This window comes from Lynx rufus, unplaced genomic scaffold (genome assembly GCF_022079265.1).
Source record: "Lynx rufus isolate CCGP_SWC_20201006 ecotype Redwood Valley unplaced genomic scaffold, mLynRuf1.p SCAF_21, whole genome shotgun sequence".
Lineage (NCBI taxonomy): Eukaryota > Metazoa > Chordata > Mammalia > Carnivora > Felidae > Lynx > Lynx rufus.
Genome location: NW_025814836.1, coordinates 23879307 through 23902921, shown reverse-complemented (window position 1 = coordinate 23902921; position 23615 = coordinate 23879307). Strand labels below are relative to the sequence as shown.

The following is a 23615-nucleotide window of genomic DNA, read 5'->3' as shown; positions in this document are numbered from 1 at the left end:
CCGCTAGAGGGACCCGGGCTGCCTCCGCGGCCGTGTCGCCCCAGCGGACGGCGAGCGCCTCCGGAGCCGGGACGGCGTCCTCGTCACTTGGGTCTGGCACGGAGTGGGGCCTAGCGAGGGGCTGCACATGGAGGGACGCCGCGGTGGCGCGGGCCAGGCGCTCAGCGGGTGCGCCCCAAGGGTCTGCGGGCCGCGGGGACTTGCTGGCGGGCCTGGAGGCGGGGGGGCAGGCTGACGCGTCGCCTCTGGGAGAACCGGGAGACCCGCGGCGAGCAGAGTTGAGGACCGGCCAGCGGGGCGTCCCGGGCTAGACCTGGGAGATGTCCGAGTGACTGGGGGAGCCCCGGCCGTGCAAGGTGAGAACTCAGAGAAGCGGGCGGAAGGCCAGGCGGGTGACCGGCGGGACCTTCCCAGAGCCCAGCGCACCTGGGAACAGGCGGCGTTGAGGTGGCAGCTGGGTCAGGGTGCCTCCGACCGCGGACACCCACTGCTGAGCACGGAGACATTCCTTCTGAAGAACCAGGAAAGAGGTGCCAGTTTGCGAGAGGGGCGGAACTAACTTCCAGCCAGGGCCCGCTGTGCGCCAGGCACCGAGCTGAGCGCTCGGATAAGGAGTGCGCGGCGGCGAAGCGGTGAAGGCAGTCAAGAGTGATCTTTCCAGACGTTTGGCAATGAGCCGGAGAGGCCTGTAGTTCAAGAGGTAGTAAGAATAAAGGAGACAGGTGATTTCTTTCTCTTTCCCCACCCCAGCCCCCTCACCCAGCATGAGGTGGAGCTCTCAAAAGAGCTGGGGGGGGGGGATAAGAGATGGGGTAATTAACGGCGCAAGATCGCAGAAAAGGAAAATGAGGAAGGGGTGGTGGAGAGGGAGGAAGAAATCAGAGAAGGGACACACCTCTTCCTGCAAGACTTCAAGGATGCATGCATAAACAGAAATCTTTTGAGATGGGGAGGAGGCCTACTGAGCCCTGCATGTTTCCATGCATCAGCTGCCTAGATGACCCTAAAGTCATCCATAGGCCTTCTGAGGTTACTGCCCTTTCAGACTTCAGCGCAACTGGCTCAGATCCCTGTTCCTCTTAAAGTGGGAAACCCTGCCTACCTGCCAACATTTCCAATTCTCCTAATTATCCTATTGCTCCAATTATTTCTCCTAATTTACAGTTCTCGTAATTATCCTATTGGCCCCAATTTTCTATTCCCAGTATTCCACTGTGCGCTTTTAGGAAATTTGTCACTATAGCCTGGATACCACCCCATCTATATTCCCCCCAAATATAGCACCATATGTTAAAACAAAGCACCCAGTGTTATATGACTGTTAAATAAATTATGGTTTATTTGTAACCATTAAAAATCATGTTGAAGAAAAAGATCCATGATACGGAAAATATCAGCAATTGAAAAGCACCTCATAAGATAATACTAGCTTGTAATATATACACGTACTATGCATATCACGTATAGATATCATGCTAGATTTAAAAAATGGGATTTTTATTTTCTGTGATGTCTTCTTTTTCTTGTTTTTACAGTACATTACTCTTTCTCTTTAAATCAGGAAAAATGATATTTTAAAGCATTTTTAAGAAAGTTTTTTTTTTTTTTAAGATCTTTGTGGAGTTGAAAAGAGTTATTAGGAATCAAGAAAGGAGGGGAGCCTGGCTGGCTCAATCGGTAGAGTATGTGACTATCCATCTGAGGGTCATGAGTTCAAGCCCTACCTTGGGCATGGAGCCTACTTTAAAAAAAATGAAAAGAGGAATCAAGGAGATTGGAAAGGGATCTTTGAAGGATGGAAGGGACTTAGGTCAGCACAGATGGGCTAGTTGAGGAGGCTGCCTTAGGCAGGAGGGACACAAAGTGAGAACTGGAGGGAATAGTCCAGTAACAGTAGCAGGTCAGTTTGGTTGAAGCATAGGATTCAAGGGAGAGAAAAGTAGGAGACCCAGTCTGGAAAAATAAGATGGGACCGTAGTCCTAAATGCCAAGCTGAACCCTTTGTGATTTGTGGCTGGCAAGAACCACTGGCCCTTGAGCTGTGCAGGTGATAAATGTCAAAGTAAATTTTCCTGTAACCTCTTACTTAATGAGGTTCTGGATCTCAGCCCTTCTATCGTAATGATAGTTGGACGTGTGATTGACTCAGAGCAGTGAGGCAGGGGCAACCGTATTTTGCATTCCAGCTGCTTACAGAATGAGAATTGGCCCCTGCTTCTCTGCCTGTTAATCACTACAATTTTTATTCACAAGGCACCAGATTTTCAGAGAGAACAGATTAGCAAAGAGCGAAGCTGAAAGGAAGAAATGTGCACCTTAAACCAGAGCTTTAAAAAAAAAAAAAAAGTTTTTTAGAACTTTCTGTGAGTTCCACAGATAAATGAGATCACACAGTATTTATCTTTTTCTCTGACTTATTTCACTTAGCATAATGCCCTCAAGGTCCATCCATGTTGTCACAAATGACAGTATTTCCTTCTCATATTGCTGAATAATGTTCTTTGCCAATGTTTTTGACTCTGACCTTCTATACGAAATATATTGCACATCTCAACCCAGAATATACACACACACGTACACACCTCCGAGAAGTTTCATGAAGTATTATTACTGTTACTTTATGCACTGCTGGCTGAGACTTTCAACTTCATGATTTTTATTTCTTTTGAAATACCAGTCAGAACCTACTACATTGATTTTATAACCCACTATAGGGTTACAAAATGCTTCAAAGGATGTTGAAAAGAGGCTAGACTATTCCCTGCTATGTTTGCAGTTCTCATTTAACTAGCCATACAGACTGTGACCTTAAGTTTGCCATGTTTACATGTCCCAGAAATCAACAGGACAGGTGAGACTCTCGGGATGTGGTGGGGGTGGGGATAGAAGGATTGGCACAAGCCATGTTTGTATTCCTCTTCCCTTCTTAGCAAATATTTCCTGACACCAGCATCTCTCAGCAGCTGTAAATGTGTTCTTCTTTGTCTAGCTTGAGATACAGATTGAACTTCAGACAAGGCCGGACTACCGTGTAAACCAGAGACAACTTTTCATTTGAATGAACAGAATCACAGACTACAATGAAAGGGGGAAAAAATGTATCTTGACTGTGACAGTCCATAGAAGCTGTCTTACCACTGTTGGAATATCATAGAGACAGTAAGTACCACCCCTTTCTTCAAAGTCCAGAACCAATGAGGAGATGAAAATAACTCCATCACCAACAGAGCTGAACTGAAGAATGTGGCTTAGCTGATGACCCGTAGGCTTTTTAAGATTCCCTGAATTAAAATTCTCTCCCCCAAAACTCCAACCTTCACCTTGAGGGGGCCTAGCCGCTTTAACTGTGTCTGCTTAGAGAAGATTGCACTCTCTGAGGGCAGGCAGATCCAAATTCACCAATTAGGTAAGTCGCTCCTTCTGGAACACCCAGGATACATTCTCTCCTACCTGACCTCCTATGAAAACAAACAAGCAAACAAAGTTGGGGAATAAGGATTTATCCCTGCCCAAACAAACTGGATCTGACTCATTAGTTTGGCAGTTGAATGGGAAAGTGTATTAACTCAGCGAATTATAAAAAATGGCAAATACATGCCTTAACATTTCATTTTCACTTAAAACCTATAAGGAACACCCATTTGCCAATCTTTTGATGTGAGCCAAACATTTTCTTTGAGGAACAGTGCTGATTACAGTTTTCTTGAGCCCTATCTCACATAAAACCTATCTGTGGTATATTTTCTGTGCTTTCCAATTTGTTTCTTTAATGTTGACTGAGGACTTGGGATGCCTGGGTGGCTCGATCTGTTAAGCGTCTGACTTCTGCTCAGATCATGATCTCACAGTTCATGGGTTTGAGCCCTGCCTTGGGCTCTGTACGGACAGCTCAGAGCCTGGAGCCTGCTTCAGATTCTGTCTCTCCCTCTCTCTCTCTCTGTCCCTCCCTTGCCCCCCCCTCTCTCTCTCTCCCTCTCTCTCAAAAATAGATAAACATTAAGAAATATTTTAAAGTTGCCTAAGGACTTAAAACATCTTGAAAAGCAATATAAGTGGAGGCTTCTTCTTTAAAAAAAAAAAATCCTTTGTAATTGTCTCACCCACACCTGGTTTGACAGTTTTCTAATTTATTTTTTTTTCAACGTTTATTTATTTTTGGGACAGAGAGAGACAGAGCATGAATGGGGGAGGGGCAGAGAGAGAGGGAGACACAGAATCGGAAACAGGCTCCAGGCTCCGAGCCATCAGCCCAGAGCCTGACGCGGGGCTCGAACTCACGGACCGTGAGATCGTGACCTGGCTGAAGTCGGACGCTTAACCAACTGCGCCACCCAGGCACCCCCGGTTTGACAGTTTTCAACTGGTCATTAGCTAAACCTTCAACTGACATTGCATAGAAACAACTCTTTCTCTTTATACACATGCTTCATCAGTTTGTGTAACTTAAATTAATTACACTCTCGCATACAGTTGTCATAAGCAAGTTTGGGACCAAACACAACAGACTCCTGTTAGGCATCTAACTCAACTAGTAAGAAGAAGTGTGTTGGAATTCCACAGATGAACTCATTAATCCAAAGCGTTCAGCAGGTCACAGGTAGTAGTCATTATGTTTAATCAGAGGGAATGGAACGTGTTGATTCCAGAGAGTCCATTAAGAGAGCCATTAATGCTCATAGACCAGTATGACCGACTCTGTATGCGTATATCTTAACATTCTTCTTCCGTCCCGGATCCATTTTATAATCCCCTCAAAATCACTGTCCCTCCACTCCCATTTGGCTAAACATGGCTTTAAATGGTTTAAGATTGGAATGGCTATCAAAGAAATTCAAATGGTAACATCACATAATGCATTAGCAAAATATATGTATCTTAAACACTTTCCAGTGCTAATAAGATGGTGTGATTGTATTCAGAAAAAGCTGTTGCAATGTGAATTGGTATAATCCTTTTAAGAAGCAGTTGACGCTACTTCTGAAGAGCCTTAAAAGAGATATGGCTCCCTTTTGATTCATCAATACCACTCCTAGAAACTTTTCCTTGGGAAGTAATCCTCCCCCAAAGAGAACGTCCACACTCACAATATGTGCTACTGCCTTTTTGTGATAGTGAAAGTTGAAGTAATTTACGGTGTGTAACATTGTGTAACTTACCACTGAGTAAGCAGAAAGGGGTAACTTGGAAAACACTTAATGACATATTATTTGGAAAAAAGATACAATTTGTTCTACCATACTAAGAACCTGAAACAGAATTGTATACTTTAACCGGGTGAATTCTGTGAATCATATCTCAACTTTTTAAAAAAGATACAATTCTGTATTTTTGCTTTTGTATCAGCCAAGATCAGCAGGAAACAGATGGCCTACTCTGAAATGTGTAACTGAAGAGAGTTCATGAAGGGACAGTGTGCAAAGATGTGGGCACGTTTAAGGGAAGCCAACAAGGGGTAATGAAGCACCCCAGGGCTAGCAAAGAGAGGAAACCCAGGGCTAAGTGAGAACAATAGCTGATGGAAAGGGAAGGCCAATAGGAACGTACAGGAATACAGCCCTACCCCTGTCTCTCTCTTGCCCTCAGATCTCCTGTGCTGCCTCCCACTGGCTGAACCCGAGAGGAAGCCTAAGGGCAAGTGAGCCCTGATGACGTTGTCCTTCAAGGCCAGCCTCCGGAAAATGATGGAGGGTAGATCTGGAAGGACAAAGGCACAATATCTAGCAGGTATGTGATCCTATAACAACATAAGAACTGTCTAAGCATATGGCCAAGGATCTTAAGGGAACCCAGAAAACCAAGGTTTCCAGAGATAAAAAGTGAAGGTAGCTAGAGAGCAGGGAGGGTAGGTGGAGGGAAGAGGAAAGGTTGTTAACTGAGGCTGAGACAAGGATGAGAGGCAGAAGCAGGCACATCTTATTTTATTTTATTTTATTTTATTTGCCAAATACTTAGCTGGAGACTGAGCTCTGGAAGAGATTAAAAGGAGAGACAGGAGCTAAATTAGACTAGAGTGCTGGAAATTCTTCCCCTATTGGCTATTACCCTGTATTTCTCCTTCCTAGCTAAACTCCATGCCTTCAACAAATAATTGTTTAGTACCCATCATGTGCCGGGAACTGTTAGGCCCTGGGGATTGAGGAGGGAACAAAATTAACATCCTTGCTCTCCTGCAGTTTACATCCTGGTGGGGAGGAAAACAGACCATAGATAAGTAAATATGTCACAAGTATAAGTGTTATAAAGAAAAACATGGAAGAGCAGGGAAATAAAATTCTGCCCATTCCACATCTTAAAAACCTCTTGGTTTAGACCACACATGCCCCTCCACACACACCAGAGCTCCTGAGTTTATTAAGCCGTGCACATCTCTCACCTGGACAAAGATCGTGACACCTTCCTGCCCCCAGCACCTTCCAAGCAGTCCTCCGCTCTGCCGTGAGAATCTTCCTGAAATGAATCACGTCAGTATCCTGCTTAAAACCCTCCAAGGTTCCTGTTTGCTTACAATGTGGAAAACCATCTCACCTCCTTACGACGACAGACCTTTTTGAACCTTCTCGGTCCTTCACGCACCTCTCCCTCTCCCGCTCTCCTTTTCTACCCACACTAATTGTCTGTAGTTTACTGGCCACGCCACACTGTCTCTCATTCCCATATCTTTGTTCATGCTGCTCTTTCCACTTACAATGCCCTGCCATGCCCTCCACCTTCTCCCAAATTTGGCAACCCTGTCCTGATTCTTTTAACCCCATTAGCTGTCACGTCTTTGGTCAAACTTCTCTGCCCTTCCCACGTGTGAGGGAGCATCTCCTAGCTCCCTCCTTCATGTTATCAGTGTATCTTATAGGTACCTATGAATGTATTTATTATACCATATAATCTTATTTGTTAGACTTCAAGATGCTTTGGTTTAAATATAATCCATGGGTCGAACCCCTTCATTGGTTCATGCCTGACCCTCTTTTGTTACTGATCATCCACTGTAAAAGTTAGAATTGACAACTTACACATATCCCCCCCCCCCAAACCCAACGGTTAATCTTGTGTTTATTATTTTCTTGCTCCTAAAAATAGTTTTATCTAGAAAATAAATATATTATCAAAAATTAATTTTAAAAATTACCCTGACTCTGATATCATGTCTATGTGAAATCTAAAAAACAATAGATGAACAGGGGCGCCTGGGTGCCTCAGTCGGTTAAGCATCCAACTTCGGCTCAGGTCGTGATCTCATAGTTTGTGAGTTCGAGCCCCATGTCGGGCTCTGTGCTGACGGCTCAGAGCCTGGCACCTGCTTCAGATTCTGTGTCTCCCCCTCTCTCTGCCCCTCCCCTGCTCATGCTCTGTGTCTCTCTGTCTCTCAAGAATAAATAAATGTTTTAAAAAATTATTTAAAAAAATAGATGAACAAACAAAAAGCAGAAACAGACCCCTAAATATAGAGAAGGAACCAGTGGTTGTCAGTAGGGCGGGGGGAGGAAGATGGGCAAAATAGATGAAGGGGAGAGAGAGGGCCAGGCTTTCAGCTGCGGGATGAATAAGTCATGGGGACGAAAGGGACATAGTCAATGGCATTGTAATAGCCTTGTGTGGTGACAGATGGTAGCTGCATATTTGTGCCGAGTGGAGTGAAGTATAGAGCTGTTGAATCACTATGTTGTCCACCTGAAATTAATTTAACACGGTGCACCAGCTACACTTCAATTTTAAAAATCACCCCAGCTTTATAAAAATTTAAAGTTAAAAAGTCTTGCTTTTTACAAAGGTTGAAGGGCGCCTGGATGGCTCAGTCAGTTAAGCATCCAACTTCGGCTCAGGTCATGATCTTACGGCTCTTGCGTTCCAGCCCCTCCTCAGGCTCCCTCTTGTCAACACGGAGCCTGCTTCGGATCCTCTGTCTCCCCCTCTCTCTTTCAAAACTAAATAAACATTAAAAACATTTTTTAAAGTTGAGATTGAATGTGTTTATATATACTTAACAGCTATATATATTTCCTCTTGTGAAATATCTGTTCGTATCTTTCTGCCCATTTTCTTTTTTTTTTTTTTTTTTGTCCTTTTCTCATTAACTTTCCGGATTTCCTGATGTGTTCTTTTAATAATCCTTTGCAGTTTTTTCCCCCTTAGAATTCAAGTACACAGAACAAGTTTAATTTCTAGAAATTTATGTCTATATATTTACATAAACACTTAAATCTATATTTTTGTGTATGCAAACCTGCATGCATATTCCCAAAACATGTATTTTAGTTATTTTACTTTTTTTAATTTTTAAAAATGTTTATTTATTTTGAGAGAGAGAGAGACAGAGACAGAGCGCAAGCGGGGGAGGGGCAGAGAGAGGGGGAGACACAGAATCCGAAGCAGGCCCCAGGCTCCAAGCTGTCAGCACAGAGCCCCATGCGGTGCTTGAACCCACAAACCCTGAGATCATGACCTGAGCCACCCTGGTGCCCCTAGTTGGTTTCTTCATTAAAGAGCATTGTGCCCTACATAATATCCTGGGACTTCTTTTTCACTTTCCGTGTTATTTTGTGAAGATTTATCTGGGCCTGCTGCATGTAACCGAGTTTATTTGCATTGTGGCCGCTGTAGATTGTTCTGGAGTGTGAATATACTAGTATGACTTTGCCTCTCGATGCAGAGGCTCTTGGCACCCTGTGTTCTTCCCCTTGGCCCGTCTCAGGTCTTAGGCAAACATGTGGTGGCCAGTTTCGTGAGCTCCCAACACTGACAATTCCCGATGCGAGCGTTAGGCCTTGGGTGTCTCTAGTTTCTGCTTCAGGCCCTTCTGTGCCACAAGAGCCTTCTCGGCAGCCCGGCAGGCACAGCCTGAAAGTGAGGAGAGCTAACCCTCGACCAAAGGGGGATGTGAGCCAAGAGATAAATGCCCCAGGCTCCCATCCTTCGGATGAACAATTCTGGGAGGCATTCTGTACACCTCTCAGAGGCGTCCGTGGAATCTCATGCCCCGTGTCAGCCTCCCTTCCTGCTCTGCCTCACCCTTCTCTCCTTCCCTCCCGAGGCCCGAGATCACTTCCCAGATAAACAACCTGCACCCGAGTCCTCGACCCCATCTTTGCTTTTGAGGAACTCAAGCTAATACAACCGATGCTCTGATCATGGATGTTCGCGTTGTTGCAGGTTTTTGCTTTCGCAAAAGTGCTGCCAAGAAGATGTGTGTAAAACCCACGGGTGCACAAGTGCAGGAACTTCTCTTGTGTATTTATGTAAAGTAGAAATGCTGGGTCAAAGGCTAAAGTCAACTTTCAACTCTGCAGTTTCAATTCCAAACTGTTTACCAAAGTGCTTTTTACCGATTCACAGTTTCAGCGTCATCTATGGGAGCCCATTGTTCCCCCACATCCTCGCCAACACTTGGGATTGTCAGATTTCTTAATCTTCACCACCCAAGTGGGTATCAAATGGAATCGCGTTGCGGTCTCAATTTTTACTTCTTGACGATTCATGAGATTGAACCTGTCTTCATATATTTATTGACCATAAATGTTTCATCTTCCGGGAAATGTCTATTGTGCCCACTTTTCTACTGGTTGATTGTCCCTTCCTCCTTAATTTTACTAATTCTTTTTTTGTTTTGTTTGTTTTTATCTGCTGACGTAATCTCTACCCCCAACGTGGGACTCGAACTCACAATCCTGAGATCGAGAGCCACACGTGCCACAGGCTGAGCCAGCCAGGTGCCCCTAATTTTACTAATTCTTGGACAGTTACAGTCCCCCCCTTGGCACTCAGGTGCTCCCAATTGAATTAATCATAGCCTTTACCTGATAAGACCTTTTTCCTGGTTATAAAATTAAGGCATGCTTGTTGGAAAAGAAACATGTAAAGAATACAGACACATTGAGCTTAGAGAAAGTCTGCTTTGTATTGGCTCCACCCCACCTCTAAGTGGGAATAACTCCCACAAATGTGTCATGCCTTATTTTGGGGACTTTGTTTTCACATTTGTCTCCCAAACTAGACAGTTTCCCACAAGTAAGGACTCTGTTGTAGTCATCGCTGTATTCTCAGCCCCAGGCAAAGTCCTGGCTTAGATCGGGAATGTAACACATCCTCGCCGGAGGAGCTGCCGAAAGGTGTGTTTGAACAGAAGTTTTAAAGGTACAAGACTGCAGCTTGGCTGGACAGATGATTCAAGTCGGAGAAAAATGGAAGGGAGGCACTGGTAAAATGTCCTGGGGTTTGATTACTTAAAGTCTCAGCCGTTGGGCCGAAGTGTTTGATTCTTATCTTGGAGGCAGTCAGCTGAGGAAGCACTCAAGGCTTCTTCAGGTGCAGGGAAGTTATTTGTTCTTAGGTTTTTATCAGCGGCAGAATTAAAACATTGACAATCGAGTCATCTAACGGCAGTGTACCGGACATAAGGGAGGAGTTTGGGGAAAATAAAACCAAAGACAGAGAAATGAATGAATCAAGAAGTTATGAACTTTTTTTTGGCGGGGGGGGGGGCAAAGACTCCTATGAAAAATTCACGAAAACTACACCTTCTTTCAGAAAAATAGACATAGACCTCAGCCCCTGCCCTTTAAAAAAAAAAAAATAAGAGGGGCGCCTGGGTGGCTCGGTCGGTTAAGCATCCGACTTCGGCTCAGGTCATGATCTCACGGCCCGTGGGTTTGAGCCCCGCGTCGGGCTCTGTGCTGACAGCTCAGAGCCTGGAGCCTGTTTCGGATTCTGTGTCTCCCTCCCTCTGTGACCCTCCCCCGTTCATGCTCTGTCTCTCTCTGTCTCAAAAATAAATAAACGTTAAAAAAAATTTTTTTTTTAAAAATAAGATTTTATTTTTAAGTAATCTCCACATCCAATGTTGGGCTTGAACTCACAACCCCAAGATCAAAAGTCGCACGCTTCACCAACTGAGCCAGCCAGGTGCCCCTGGCCCCTGCACTTTATAAGAACCTTTGATCAGTGGGTGATTTTTTTTTTTAATGTTTATTTATTTTTGAGGGGGGAGGGGCCAGGGAGTGGGGAGAGAGAATCTGAAGCGGGTTCCACGAGGATAGCGCCGAGCCCGAAGCGGGACCGGATGGAACTCACGAACTGTGATACCATGACCTGAGCTGAAGTCGGATGCTTCACTGATGGAGCCACCCAGGCGCCCGATGATTAGTTGGTATTCTCAGAGCGAGAGATTAAGAACCTGAACCACGGCGACAGTATGTGTCCATTCATTGAAACGTGGTGGTCCGTCTCCTACCATATGCGAGGCACCGTAGTGTGCTGGGCACAGGCCCCATCCAGTTTGAGGCATGGAGTAGCGTGGCATGGGGGTCAGCAGCACAGACTCTGAGCCCCGCTGGCTGGTTTCAAACCCCTGCCGGGTGACCTTGGCTAATTTGCTAAATCCACCTGCACCCTGCAGGTGTTTCACAGAGATGGTACTATCTTCACCCTCATCATTAAGAGAATCCTACATCCCAATAAAACACTTAGAATTCAAGGCATGGAGGGAGCCCTCGGCAGAGCCTTAAGGCAGAAACCGGAGCGGAGAGCAGAAGGAGGAAGCACAGAGCATGGGCTCGAATTCAAGATCTTTGGCCAAAATGGAGGAAGGAAGAGAAAGCAGTAACTAGAGGGGGAAGTGAGGGCAAGGAAGATTTTTTTTTTTTTTTTAAGATGGGCGAGATCCTAAATGCTGCCGGGAGGAAATAGTGGAGTGGGAGAGGCTGAAGCCAAATCACTGATGATCTGTTCTTTCCCCTAAAGGTGCCCAGGTGGCAGAGAGGAAGGTTCCAGGGCAGAGGTGGAGGGTCTGGCTTTAGCTGGGAAGCCACTTCCGCTCATGTGCTGGAGGGGAGGAGTTTACTGCGGTGTGGCTGCAGGTGCAGGCTCGGCCAGGGAGGAGGAGTGTCACCATACCACCTGTGGTGGAGGGGAGGGGAGGGGAGAAGGGGCTGGCGGGAGGTCTGAGGACAGAGGACAAGTCGTGACTTTATTTTAAAGAGGGGACAGGCAGTGAGCAGAGCAAGTGACAAGATTGCCAGAGATCATTCAGGGCTCATGACTTTATAGGGATTCTGATCTGCCTGGTTGGGAAACTTCGGGAGGTCATCAGAGCTCCCGGGGCAAGAAATGCATCTAAAGAAGGGGCGGCGAGGGCGCCTGGGTGGCTCGGTCGGTTAAGCGTCCGACTTGGGCTCAGGTCACGATCTCACAGCTCATGAGTTCAAGCCCCACATCAGGCTCAGCGCTGACAGCTCAGAGCTTGGAGCCTGCTTTGGATTCTGCGTCCCCCTTTCTCTTTCTGCCCCTCCCTCGTTCATGCTCTGTCTCTCAAAAATAAACATTAAAAAAAATATTAGAAAGAAAGAAAGAAGGGGCGGCGGGTGCTGAGTGAAGTCGGGAAGAACCAGACGGACAGGCGACCGCTGGATTTGCCAACCGACCGGTCGCTGCTCAAGCAGTGTCTTGAGGGTCACTATAGCGTCAGAGCACATGACACATGACAGAGAAGAAAAGAAAGAAGAGCAAGGCAGCAAACTACCCGCGATCCAAGAACTGACGCTGAAATGAAGGGGAAAGTAAGACATTAACCAGAGAAAGAGTCAAATGAGGCATATTTTTCTTTCTAAAAGTCAGGAAAGGTACACATGTTATATACACATATATACATATTTTATATACATATACATATATATAATTTTTTAAGGCAGCTATTGTAGGTGCTGGCAGGAGAGGGAGGAACAAGGTCCCAGGTTCCAGAGGTATGATCAAGCATAATATGGTAATAAACAGCTACTCTGGGCCAGGTGTTTTCCATAAGACCATGTTACCCCCCCCCATACAGAGGCTCAGAGAAGTTAAAGGCTCCCCTTGGATCGGGGAGAAACAGAGTCTCGAAGTTATTCACCCCAAATCACACTGCTAGCATGTGACAGAGCCAGGATTTAAACCCAGGTCATATGACTCCAAAGTGCCAACGCTTACTGACCCTACACCACAGACAGGAAGAAAAGCTGAGACTCCTGAAGAGGAGGAGTTATTTCTGCCAGCGCCGAGGAAAGGAAAAGACTTGGAAGAGATGTGTGTGCTTGAGATTTGTGTTTATTTAGAATTCTTCTCCTTCCCACTCACATGGAGAAGCATAGAAGCATATGGACTTTTAAAGTTGGCACGATTGAAAAAGCCTCGCTTTATACATAGAGGAAAACTTGAGCCAGAGAACTGAGCCGACCTTTCTGTAGCGAGAGAATTCGTTGGCTGTGGCCAAGAAAGTTACAGTTGAAGACCCAGGACAGTTGTGTGACCAACTGATTCACCCAACCCTCTACCCAGGTGGTTGCTTCGTGGAAGAAGCGATCCTCCCTTAATTCGGGAGAACGGAGGGGAAACAGTTTGCATATGTTGACAGGCTGTTTATTACAGTTACCGACTTGAGGCATTTTGTGGTGTCTTTTTCATCTATCAATATTTTCTGATAGGTGATTTCAAAGTAACTGCCTAAAGGACAGACCTTGTTTCTTTTTGCCGAACTTCCACATGCGGGGAACACAGAGAAAACCAAAAACAAACCAGAGCCCAGAGGGAAGTGTGTAGAGTTATGTTCAGGTCGCAAGTCAGGGCCAGAGACAGAAACTGAGAGCTGTGGTAAGTATCTGGGCAAACAGGACCCAAGGTCAGGACACAGGGAGCAGACCCTGCTGCCTCACCACAGTGCTAGCCCCAGAGGTCACACCAAAGGCAGTGGAGAAAACGCCAGGGTTCAAAGTCATCTAGCAAACCAGGAAAGCACTGAAAAAAGCAGCTCTGAGCAGAAAGGAGGTAGCCGCCCGACCCCGCTTGCAAACTAACCTCTATATGCCCACAAATGCAATTTAACGAAAAAGGTTTTTTTAATGTTTATTTTTGAGACAGAGACAGAGCATGAGTGGGAGAGGGTAGAGAAAGAGGGAAACAAGCTCCAGGCTGAAGCAGGCTCCAGGCTCTGAGCTATCAGCACAGAGCCCAACACGGGGCTTGAACCCACAGACTGTGAGATCATGACCTGAGCCCAAGTCAGATGCTTAACCTACTGAGCTACCCAGGCACCCCCACAAATGCAATTTTAAATCATCTAGAAGCCCTATTAAAACCAGTGAAAAGAAACAAGTGAAATCAAATTTAATATATTTTCTTTAACTTAATATATCAGAATTACTATTATTTCAACTTGTAATCAGTATGACCAATAGTTTAAATTCCTTTTGTCATGCTAACTCCTCAAGATCCAGAATGTGCCTTGTACTAGTACATCTCAATCCAAACTAGCCCCTCTTTGAGTGCTCAGTGACCCATGTGGCTACTGGCCTTTGTGTCAATGAACACAGGGTTAGAGAAAACCATACTTAACATTCTGGCATTGACATATTTTGCCTATATCGTGTTTTTTTTTCTTTTACCTTTCTTTCCTTTAAAACATGTTGAATTTGGGAAGGGCTGGGTTTTTTCTAAGTCTATATAATTTGAGAGATAGGGAACATGCACAAGTTGGGGAGGGGCAGAGAGCGAGAGGGAGAGAGCGAGAATCCCAAGTAGGCTCTGCACCATTGGCAAGGAGCTAGATGTAGGGCTTAAACTCACGAACCGTAAGGCTGTGACCAGAGCTGAAGTTAGATGCTTAGCCACATAACTGACTGAGCCACCCAGGCACCCCAGGGCTGGATTTTTAAGGAAGTGGGAGAAAACTTAGATCCTGAGAGTCTCTAGTTTGAAAATTTTTTTTAATGTTTATTTTTGAGAGAGAGCATGCGTGAGCAGGGGAGAGACAGAGAAGGAGGGAGTCACAGAATCCGAAGCAGGCTCCAGGCTCTGAGCTGTCAGCACAAAGCTGGACACGGGGCTCAAGCTCACGAACCATGAGATGGTGACCTGAGCTGAAGTCAGACGCTTAACAGCCACCCAGGCGCCCTTCTAGTTTGAAATTTTAAATGTTTCCATTATGGCTCTCCTAATCCATTTCCATCCTATCCTTGAGAGATGACTTCTTTTTTTTTTTAAGCCCCATGGTGCAGAGAACTCCTTAGAAAGATAAAAAGACAGGAAATGTCATGCAGGTGGATACCTGCTACCAAGCATTCATTCCTTCTGTTCATTCACTTGTTCATATTCGTTCTTAACAGTTACTACACATCAACTATAGGTCAGGGACTGTGCCTGGGGTTAGTCTTCCAGGCATAGTCCCTGGCTTGTGAGAGAGACAGTTTAGCAGAAAACCCAGAGAAAACATTACAGTAAAATGTACTAAGTGTTGGGGCTCCTGGGTGGCTCAGTCGGTTAAGCATCCGACTTCGGCTCAGGTCACGATCTCGTAGTTTGTGAGTTCAAGCCCCGCGTCGGGCTCTGTGCTGATGGCTCGGAGCCTGGAGCCTGCTTCGGATTCTGTGTCTCCCTTTCTCTCTGCCCCTCCCCCACTCATGCTCTGTCTTTCTGTGTCTCAAAAATAAAGAAACATTAAAAAAAAATTTTTTTTGACGTAGTGAGCATTGTGATAGGGGAAGTATGAGGATCTGAGTGGCCGCCTGGGAGAATAATGGACTCCATCTCCGGAGATAAGGGAAGGCTTCAGGGGTAGAGGAAAGAAGGAAGATTGAAGGAACAACAGGTAAGCAACAGGGAGAAGGGAGGGCTGAAAAATGCTCGGGACTGAAAGAACAGCTGTAGGGAAGGCCCAGAGGCCTTTTGTGGAACCGAAAGCGGTTCCCTGTGGCTGGGACCTCTGGGGTGAGAGGGGACACTGGCATCAGGCATTACTCCTTGGGGCTGTGTGGTTAATGGTGGGAGCTACGAGGCAGGATGTTGACAAATTGGGAATAGGCCGGCCCAAGACAGGAAGTACTCCTCCCTGAAAATATTCCTTCACCAGTTCAGTTCAAGTTCACTGGTTACACACTCAAATGGGTTAATGAGCTATTCTTTCTTTCTTCTTCTTTTTTTTTTACTCTTTGTTTTTTCAATTCCAGTATAGTTAACATACAGTGTGATATTAATTTCAGGTGTGCAATAGAGTGATTCAATACTTTCGTCCATCACTCAGTGCTCATCATGATACGTGTACTCTTTTTTTTCTTTTAAGTTTATTTATTTACTTAGAGAGAGAGCGAACAGGGTAAGGGCAGAGAGAGGGAGAGAGAGAATCACAAGCAGACTCCACATGGACAGTGTGGAGCCCAATGCGAGGCTTGAACTCACGAACTGTGAGATTACAATCTGAGCCAAAACCCAGAGTTGAACGCTCAACCAACTGAGCCATCTAAGCACCCCTCTTTTTTTTTAATGTTTATTTATTTATTTTGAGAGAGAGAGAGAAGGACGGGGGAGGAGCAGAGAGAGAGAGAGAGAAGGAGAATCTTAAGCAGGCTCTGTGCTGACAGTGCAGAGCCCGACACAGGACTCGATCTCACAAACCATGAGATCATGACCTGAACAGAAATCAAGAGTTGGATACCTAACTGAGCCACACGATACACGTACTCTTAATCTCCTTAACGATTTCCCCCACCCCTACCACCCCCCCTCCCCTCTGGTGACCACCCGTTTATTCTCTACAGTGAAGAGTCTGTTTTCTGGTGAGCTGTTCTTTATAAAAGCAAGAGTCTCTCGTACAGCGATTACTCTCTTTTCAGATTATGTCAGGCTATGAAGACTTCTTCTTGATTCAGAAGACTGAACACGGTTGAAGTTCCGTGTAATAGAAGTCATATAAAAGTGCATATAAAATACAGGCGTGGAACAATGAACGGGTGTTAGCTCTGCCCTGGGGAGGTCTGGGTAGGCTTCCCACAACAGATGACACTTAAACAGGGTCTGGAAGAAGAAGAAGCATAGTCAGGCCTCCAAATGGACGGACATTCTGATAATGACAACAGTATTTACTAAGTGTCAGGAACTATTTTTGTGGTTTACATTCTAAGCTTACTCTACCTCCAAAATAATAACAATAATAATAATAATAATAATAATAATAATAATAATAAAACACTAGATACCACCATCCCTGTTTACAGGTGAAGAAACTGAGGCACAGAGATGTAAAGATCCTCTAACGTGACTTGTCTAGAGTCACACTGTTTGGAAGGGGTATAGCGTGGCTCCAGAGTTTACCTCATTAACCAACCCCCCCTCCCATCGTATTTGAACATGCCTGGATTATAGGGTGAAGGATTAGCAAGGAACGTCAGATCAAACCGGTGAGGGAAGCAGTGGCCGCCATCAGGCAGCCCCTTGAAGACAGGTTACATAGCAGCCTTTAGGTAAATGGTGTTTTTTTTTTTTTATGACTTGAGTGCATATATAAATGATTGCTAATGATCATATTTTTGAATGTGGTTGCATTAAGAAAACATTATATCCAAATCCAGATTTACACAAACCACATTTCCAGTGGTGAATCACTGCCTCAACAGATTCCCATAGGATCCTTTAAAACATCAAGAGGATGTAGGCAGGCCAGATCGAAGGACGCAGAGTGGGTCCCGCAGGACCAGCTAAGAGGGTCTCTGGCTTTGTGCAGGATAGAAAACAAACACAGGCCGGGAGGAAGTAAGAGCAGAGTTTACTGAATAGCGTAAATGACAGAGTATAGCAGACGAAGGTCTGGGAGAGGCAGGAAGGAAAGGAGAGGGAGTCTCTTCCTCGCTTGGGTTTAGGGGTTTAGATTGGAAAGGGGTCCGGGGCACATGTTCCTTCAGGAATCCAGGGAAGGGACCGCTCGAAGCCAAGTGCAGGTGGACAATAGGTGTTATTTCATAAATAACTGGAGGTAGGGGGTGTGGATGCCACCATGGGCTGAGGTTTGTTCGAAGCTAATGTCCTGGAACGTGTTTGGGATCCAGGCTTTTAGATGTTATCAGGCGTTTGGGGGCCTAGGACAAAACTCAGAAAATGATTAACTTTCTTGCTTCCCTCTCCGAGTGGGAACACAGCTTCTTTGGTTGATTTGGACGCAAGGTGAGATATAGAACATGAATAAATAGGGGCTAGCAGAAAAATAGCAGAGGGAGAGCCTTTCTAAACATGGAGTCCCTCTGGTTTCCCCATGATTAACTGTAAAACTGCAGAAGCTCCAAAGGCAGCTCATCAGCGACGGAGGAGGTGTGAGCCCTCCTTAGACGAGAGGGGCTCAGGTCGTCCCCACACTCTCAAATCTTCACCCGCAGGACCTCCACAGTCACAACACACGCTCTCCTATCTGAGAACCAATAGAACAAACAGCAAGCTCCCTTTCCTCGTTTAGCCAGGGCACAATGGCCAAACAGGAAACTGGTGTCCCCCCACCCCCGCCCCCACAGCATATACACGCCTACCAACTCAGAAGGCTGGCATTTCCTTCTCCCAGCTGCCCCAGCAGCTGTCCAGGACTTTTTTAAAGAGAGCTCTCCAAAAGCCTCCCAGGGAGATGTGACTGACTCTAGTAATCTCTCTGCATAGAAGGCACCTTTAATTCGGGGGAATGAGATTTCTTCCCAACAGCCCATGTTGCACAGAACCGCTGCATCTTTTAAAACCAGGCTTTCTGATGTCCAGAGCCACCAAGCAGAAAGTCTCCTCTCTTCAGCCCCTGACTTGACCTAGAAGAGGCTGGCTGGGTGTGTCCTTCCAGCAAACCCAGAGAGATCCTTTCAGGAGGTGGCACCAGGGAAGAGCCAGGCCACACCGAAAAGTGTGGCCTGTGCACTGGTTTGTCTAGATACTCCCAGACCACTTCCTATCCTGACAGGGCTATACAGGAACCTTCTCCTTCCACCCACCATTTCCTTCATTGGGAAGGTCGAGGAGAAACTGGTAAGATCATGGTTATTTTGGGTGGTGGCCTCGGAGGGGGGCTCAATCAGTTGAGCGTCCGACCTCGGCTCAGGTCACAATCTCACGGTTTGTGGGTCGGAGCCCCACGTCGGGCTCTGTGCTGACAGCTCGGAGCCTGGAGCCTGCTTCGGATTCTGTGTCTCCTGCTCTCTCTGCCCCTCCCCCGTTCATGCTGTCTCTCTCTCTCCCTCTCAAAAATAAATACACATTAAAAAAAAGAGAGAGAGTTAACTTGGGGCACATAGCTGGCTCAGATGGAAGACCATGAGACTCTTGATCTCAGGGTTGTGAGTTCGAGCCCCACTTTTGGTACAGAGATTACTTAAATAAATAAATACAAATAAACTTAAAAAAAAAAAAAAAGACTTAACTCATTGGCCCAAATCACACAGCTAGTGAGGGGTTGATCTGTGATTTAAAGCCAAGTGGGTCTAACTCAACTTCTATAAGAAGATGTTTCCTTCAGGCAGGCCGGCAGGCTATATATGAAAGGAAATACCGGCCATGCCCTTGTGATTGATGGGGTCTAAAAGACTTTTATGTTGGGAAGATGTGCAGCCCAGTGAGGAGCGAACATAGCATGTCAGAGTCCCTCTTTTGGAAAATTTAATGCCTTAGGTTTTATGTCTTCATCTCCTCTGGAATCATCTGTCCTAAATATCTGAATCATTTTCATAAGACACACTGTTTCCACTGTAACACTGCAGGGAGACTTCATGAAGCGTTTCCATACCCACCCAGTTTATATTATTCTGTCTAGGTCCTGTTTCTCCTTACCAGATTCTTTTCATCCCAATTACTTGTTGCTCAGTCTGTCTGAGCAACAGACTCAAGACCGTAAGCTCCCAGGAAGAAAGCACCCCACACCTAACCCCATTTCTGGTTTGTGCTGGACATTATGTTTCCCCTTCCACGTGTGATGCCGGCCCAACTGTGGCCCAGTTGAAAGTCTCCTTTGACCAAAGCAGTGTCTGAAAGATCCTTTCTCCTCTCTGACTTTCTATAGAATGTATAGGCTGACCGTTATGCCTTAACTTTTTGTTTCCTTTCTTTTTTTTTAAATCTTTATTTTTGAGAGAGAGAGAGAGAGAGAGAGCATGCACACAAGCAGGGAAGGGGCAAAAAGACAGGCAGAAAGACACAGAATCCTAAGCAGGCTCTAGGCTCTGAGCTGTCAGCACAGAGCCCGACATGGGGCTCGGACCCATGACCCGTGAGATCATGACCTGAGCCAAAGTCAAACGCTTAACGGACTGAGCCACCCAGGGGCCCCTTGTTTCCTTTCTTAAAGATACCTTTTACTTTTACCTTTTTTTTTTTTCCTGCTGCAAATGATACTGAAAGTTCTTCAAGGACTAGGACTATGTCTTCTGCTTTTCACTTTGATAAACCCTCTTTCAGCCTTGAGCACACGTTGTGAGCCAACATCCCCATCTATCTGAGGGAAGGTGATCTTATCCTTAGAGTCTGGCTTGATCCATCTGTCTCTGGGTGAGCTGAGCCTCCCGGGCCTTAACATCTCCATTCATCATTTGACAATTCTTTTGTGTGTTTATTTCGCGTAATATTCTGGGGGTAAAAAGATAGGTTAGAAGGCCCTTGCCCCCAGGAAACTCATAGTCTGGTGAGAGCGACAGGTACATAATTAGATGGTGAGTATGCAGGTAGAAGTGCCATGAAGGCTTCCGGGAGGACATGATGCACGAGCTCAACTTGAAAGGCGAGGAGGAATAAAAAGTGTTGGGTGAGATAGAAGACTTTTCAGGCGGAGGAAGCCGAGGACACAAAAGCAAGAGTAGGCAGCATTCGGGGAAGTGCATACTCTCAATTGTGAGGAGAGTGAGACCAGAGGGAAAGGTAGGCAGGGGCCAGAGCACAAAGTGCCCTTTGTAGCATGCTAAGGAATTTGACCATATCCTGAAAGTCAGGAAGATCTACTGAAAGGTTTTATGTGAGGAAGTAACATCATCAAACTTACGGTTTGAATAAAGGACCCTGGCTGCAGTGTGGAGAAGAGATTGGAGTGAGGCAAGACAGGGGGGCAAGACTTCAGGCTGAAAGACTGGTTAGGGGTTCATCGCAACCATCAGGACGAGTAGAATGAACCAAGGTAGTGACAGTGGAGTTGGAGAAAGTGGATGAATAAGAGAGATATTCAGAAAGTAGAATAACAAGATTGGTGACTAACTGGATTTGGCAAGTGAGTGAGAAGGAAGAATCAAGGATGACAATTAGATTTCTTACTTTTGTGATTGGGTGGTGCCCAAGAACAGGTCTTTTTTTTTTTTAATGTTTATTTTTGAGAGAGAGAGAGAGAGACAGAGAGCACGAGCTAGGGAGGGGCAGAGAGAGAGAGAGAGACACAGAATCTGCAGCACGCTTCAGGCTCTGAGCTGTCAGCACAGAGCCCAACGTGGGGCTCGAACTTATAAACTGCGAGATCATGACCTGAGCCGAAGCCAGATGCTTAACCGCCTGAGCCACCCAGGTGCCCCAAGAACAGGTCTTTTGTGGGAGAGTAGTGAGGATGGGAAGATGTGACATTTGGTACACAGTGAGTTTGAAGTGTATGTTGGACACCCAAGTGCAGATGTCCAGAAGCAGTTGACATAAAAAGTTGACATCCAGGAGGAGATCAGAGCTATGGATATTGGAGAAGTGAATGCATAGAGAAGGTAATTGGAGTCATGAGAACAGATAAAATCACCCAGAGGCGTCGTAGTCTGAGAAGTGGTGCAGGATTTCACCGTCGAAGGAGTAAGCTAAAGAGTCCATGAAGGAGACTGAGAACAACAAGCCAGAGGGGCAGGAGGCAAACTGAACGGGGCACCCAACAGGCCGAAAGGCATCTTAAAAGGTTATTTTATGGCGTTCAGTCACAGGATGGGGGCAGAAACCAGGTTTCAGTGAATTGAAGAAGAATATAGATGATGAAAGGATATGTGTATCCTTTGAAATTCATCAAGCTGTATGCATACTGTTTCACGTTTTACTATAGGTAAGTTATACCTCCATAAAGCATTCAGCCTAAAAGTCTTTTAAGATATATGTGAACATGATCATATACTAGGAAAATAGAAAGTTAAGGGGAAGAAATTGAGGGAGAGAAGGAGTGATTAAGGGGGAGAAGTTTTGAGGAAGTGGAAGAGATAAACTCTGGCCAGTGGAAAGATTAGCTTTAGACAGGAGGAGGGATGCCTCTTTCACTGACAGAGAAAAGAGGAGGAAGGGGTGTTTACGGAAGCAGAGAAGTTGGATAGGGAGTATGTTAGGAAGTCGAGTTTCTCTGTAATACTTTCTTTTCTGCATGAAACTGGACTCCAGATGTGATGGTTTAAAAAATATGCCCACAAATTCTTTGATACTCTTCCCTTCAAAAGTAGAACTTAATTCCCCTTCCTTTGGGTCTGTACTGGACTCACTGAATAGGGAAGAAATGATGCTATGTCACTTCAGAGATTAGGCTACAAAAAACACTGACTTTTGTTTTTTTTTTTTTTTTAAATTTTTTTTTCAACGTTTATTTATTTTTTGGGACAGAAAGAGACAGAGCATGAACAGGGGAGGGGCAGAGAGAGAGGGAGACACAGAATCGGAAACAGGCTCCAGGCTCTGAGCCGTCAGCCCAGAGCCTGACGCGGGGCTCGAACTCACGGACCGTGAGATCGTGACCTGGCTGAAGTCGGACGCTCAACCGACTGCGCCACCCAGGCGCCCCATGACTTTTGTTTTGATAGAGCAACCAACCATCCTGCTTTACCTGGGACCAAAGATGCAGGAATTTCAATGCAAAATCAGGATGCGTTGGTGATCCTGGTCTTGAGCTGGTTCTTTCTCTCTTAGATCATTTGCTCTGATGGAAGCCAGCTGCCATGTTGCAAGCTGCCCTAAAGAGAGGTCCCCATGGCAAGAAGCTGAGGGAGATCTCGAGTCAACAGCCAGCTGGGAACTGGGGCTTCAATCCAATAACCCAAGAACAATTGAGACCTACCAACAGCCACAGGAGTGGAGCTTGGAAGCAGAACGTTCTTCAGTTAAGCCTTCAGAAGAGACTGCAGTCCCTCTGGACGGTTTGACTATAACTTCATGAGAGACTTTGAGTCCAAACCACCCAACCATGATGGCCCCAAATTTCTGACCCATAGAAATTGTGAGATATTTGTTGTAATTTTCTTTTTTTTTTTTTAATTTTTTTTAACGTTTATTTATTTTTGGGACAGAGAGAGACAGAGCATGAACGGGGGAGGGTCAGAGAGAGGGAGACACAGAATCTGAAACAGGCTCCAGGCTCTGAGCTGTCAGCACAGAGCCCGATGCGGGGCTCGAACTCACGGACCGCGAGATCGTGACCTGGGCCGAAGTCAGCCGCTTAACCGACTGAACCACCCAGGTGCCCTGTTGTGTTAATTTTCTAAGTTTGGGGGGTAATTTGTTATGCAGAAATAGACAACTAATTCATCAGATCACTGAAAATGAGGGGGAAATAATGAGAAAGGTTTCCAGGTCCTAGCATGGTTGGATGACTTTCTCCAGCAGCCCTCGACAACTCCACACAACGTGCTCATCCACTTTCTATACCATCGATATTATGCAATGTCCAACAGTATCTTTTTCCCCCAATGATATCTTTTGATAAAGGAATTTTGCCAAAAGCTTATTTAGCTTTCTTACCAAGCAAATTTATCATTATTAACATTATGACTGACTGTAAAAGCTTCTTAGCCAGAATGTGACTGTTTTGGCTTTAAAAAATACAACCTTTTAAAGGATGCCTTTATAGTTTTGACCACTTCTCCTTATGTTTAGGGGTA

General features: G+C 45.6%; 1 protein-coding gene and 1 long non-coding RNA gene across 6 annotated transcripts in view; one reads left to right on the top strand and one right to left on the bottom strand.

The window, feature by feature from the left end:
- Positions 1 to 963, bottom strand: part of ZNF592 (zinc finger protein 592) — a 49981-nt gene extending 49018 nt beyond the window's left edge. Inside the window, exon 1 of the mRNA XM_047086653.1 lies at positions 427 to 963. Coding sequence (XP_046942609.1) covers positions 427 to 506 — 80 coding nt within the window. The 5' untranslated portion in view covers positions 507 to 963. The remainder of the gene's footprint in view (positions 1 to 426) is intronic.
- Positions 175 to 22990, top strand: LOC124517294 (uncharacterized). Of its 5 annotated transcripts, none has more exons than XR_006963410.1 (5): positions 175 to 356; positions 2990 to 3159; positions 5584 to 5724; positions 15480 to 15604; positions 22648 to 22990. It is a non-coding gene; the product is annotated as an uncharacterized LOC124517294 (long non-coding RNA). The 5 variants fall into 5 exon arrangements; XR_006963412.1 differs by lacking the exon at positions 22648 to 22990 and adding an exon at positions 17155 to 17173; XR_006963411.1 differs by lacking the exon at positions 22648 to 22990 and adding an exon at positions 16626 to 17137.
- Positions 22991 to 23615: the final 625 nt, after the last annotated feature.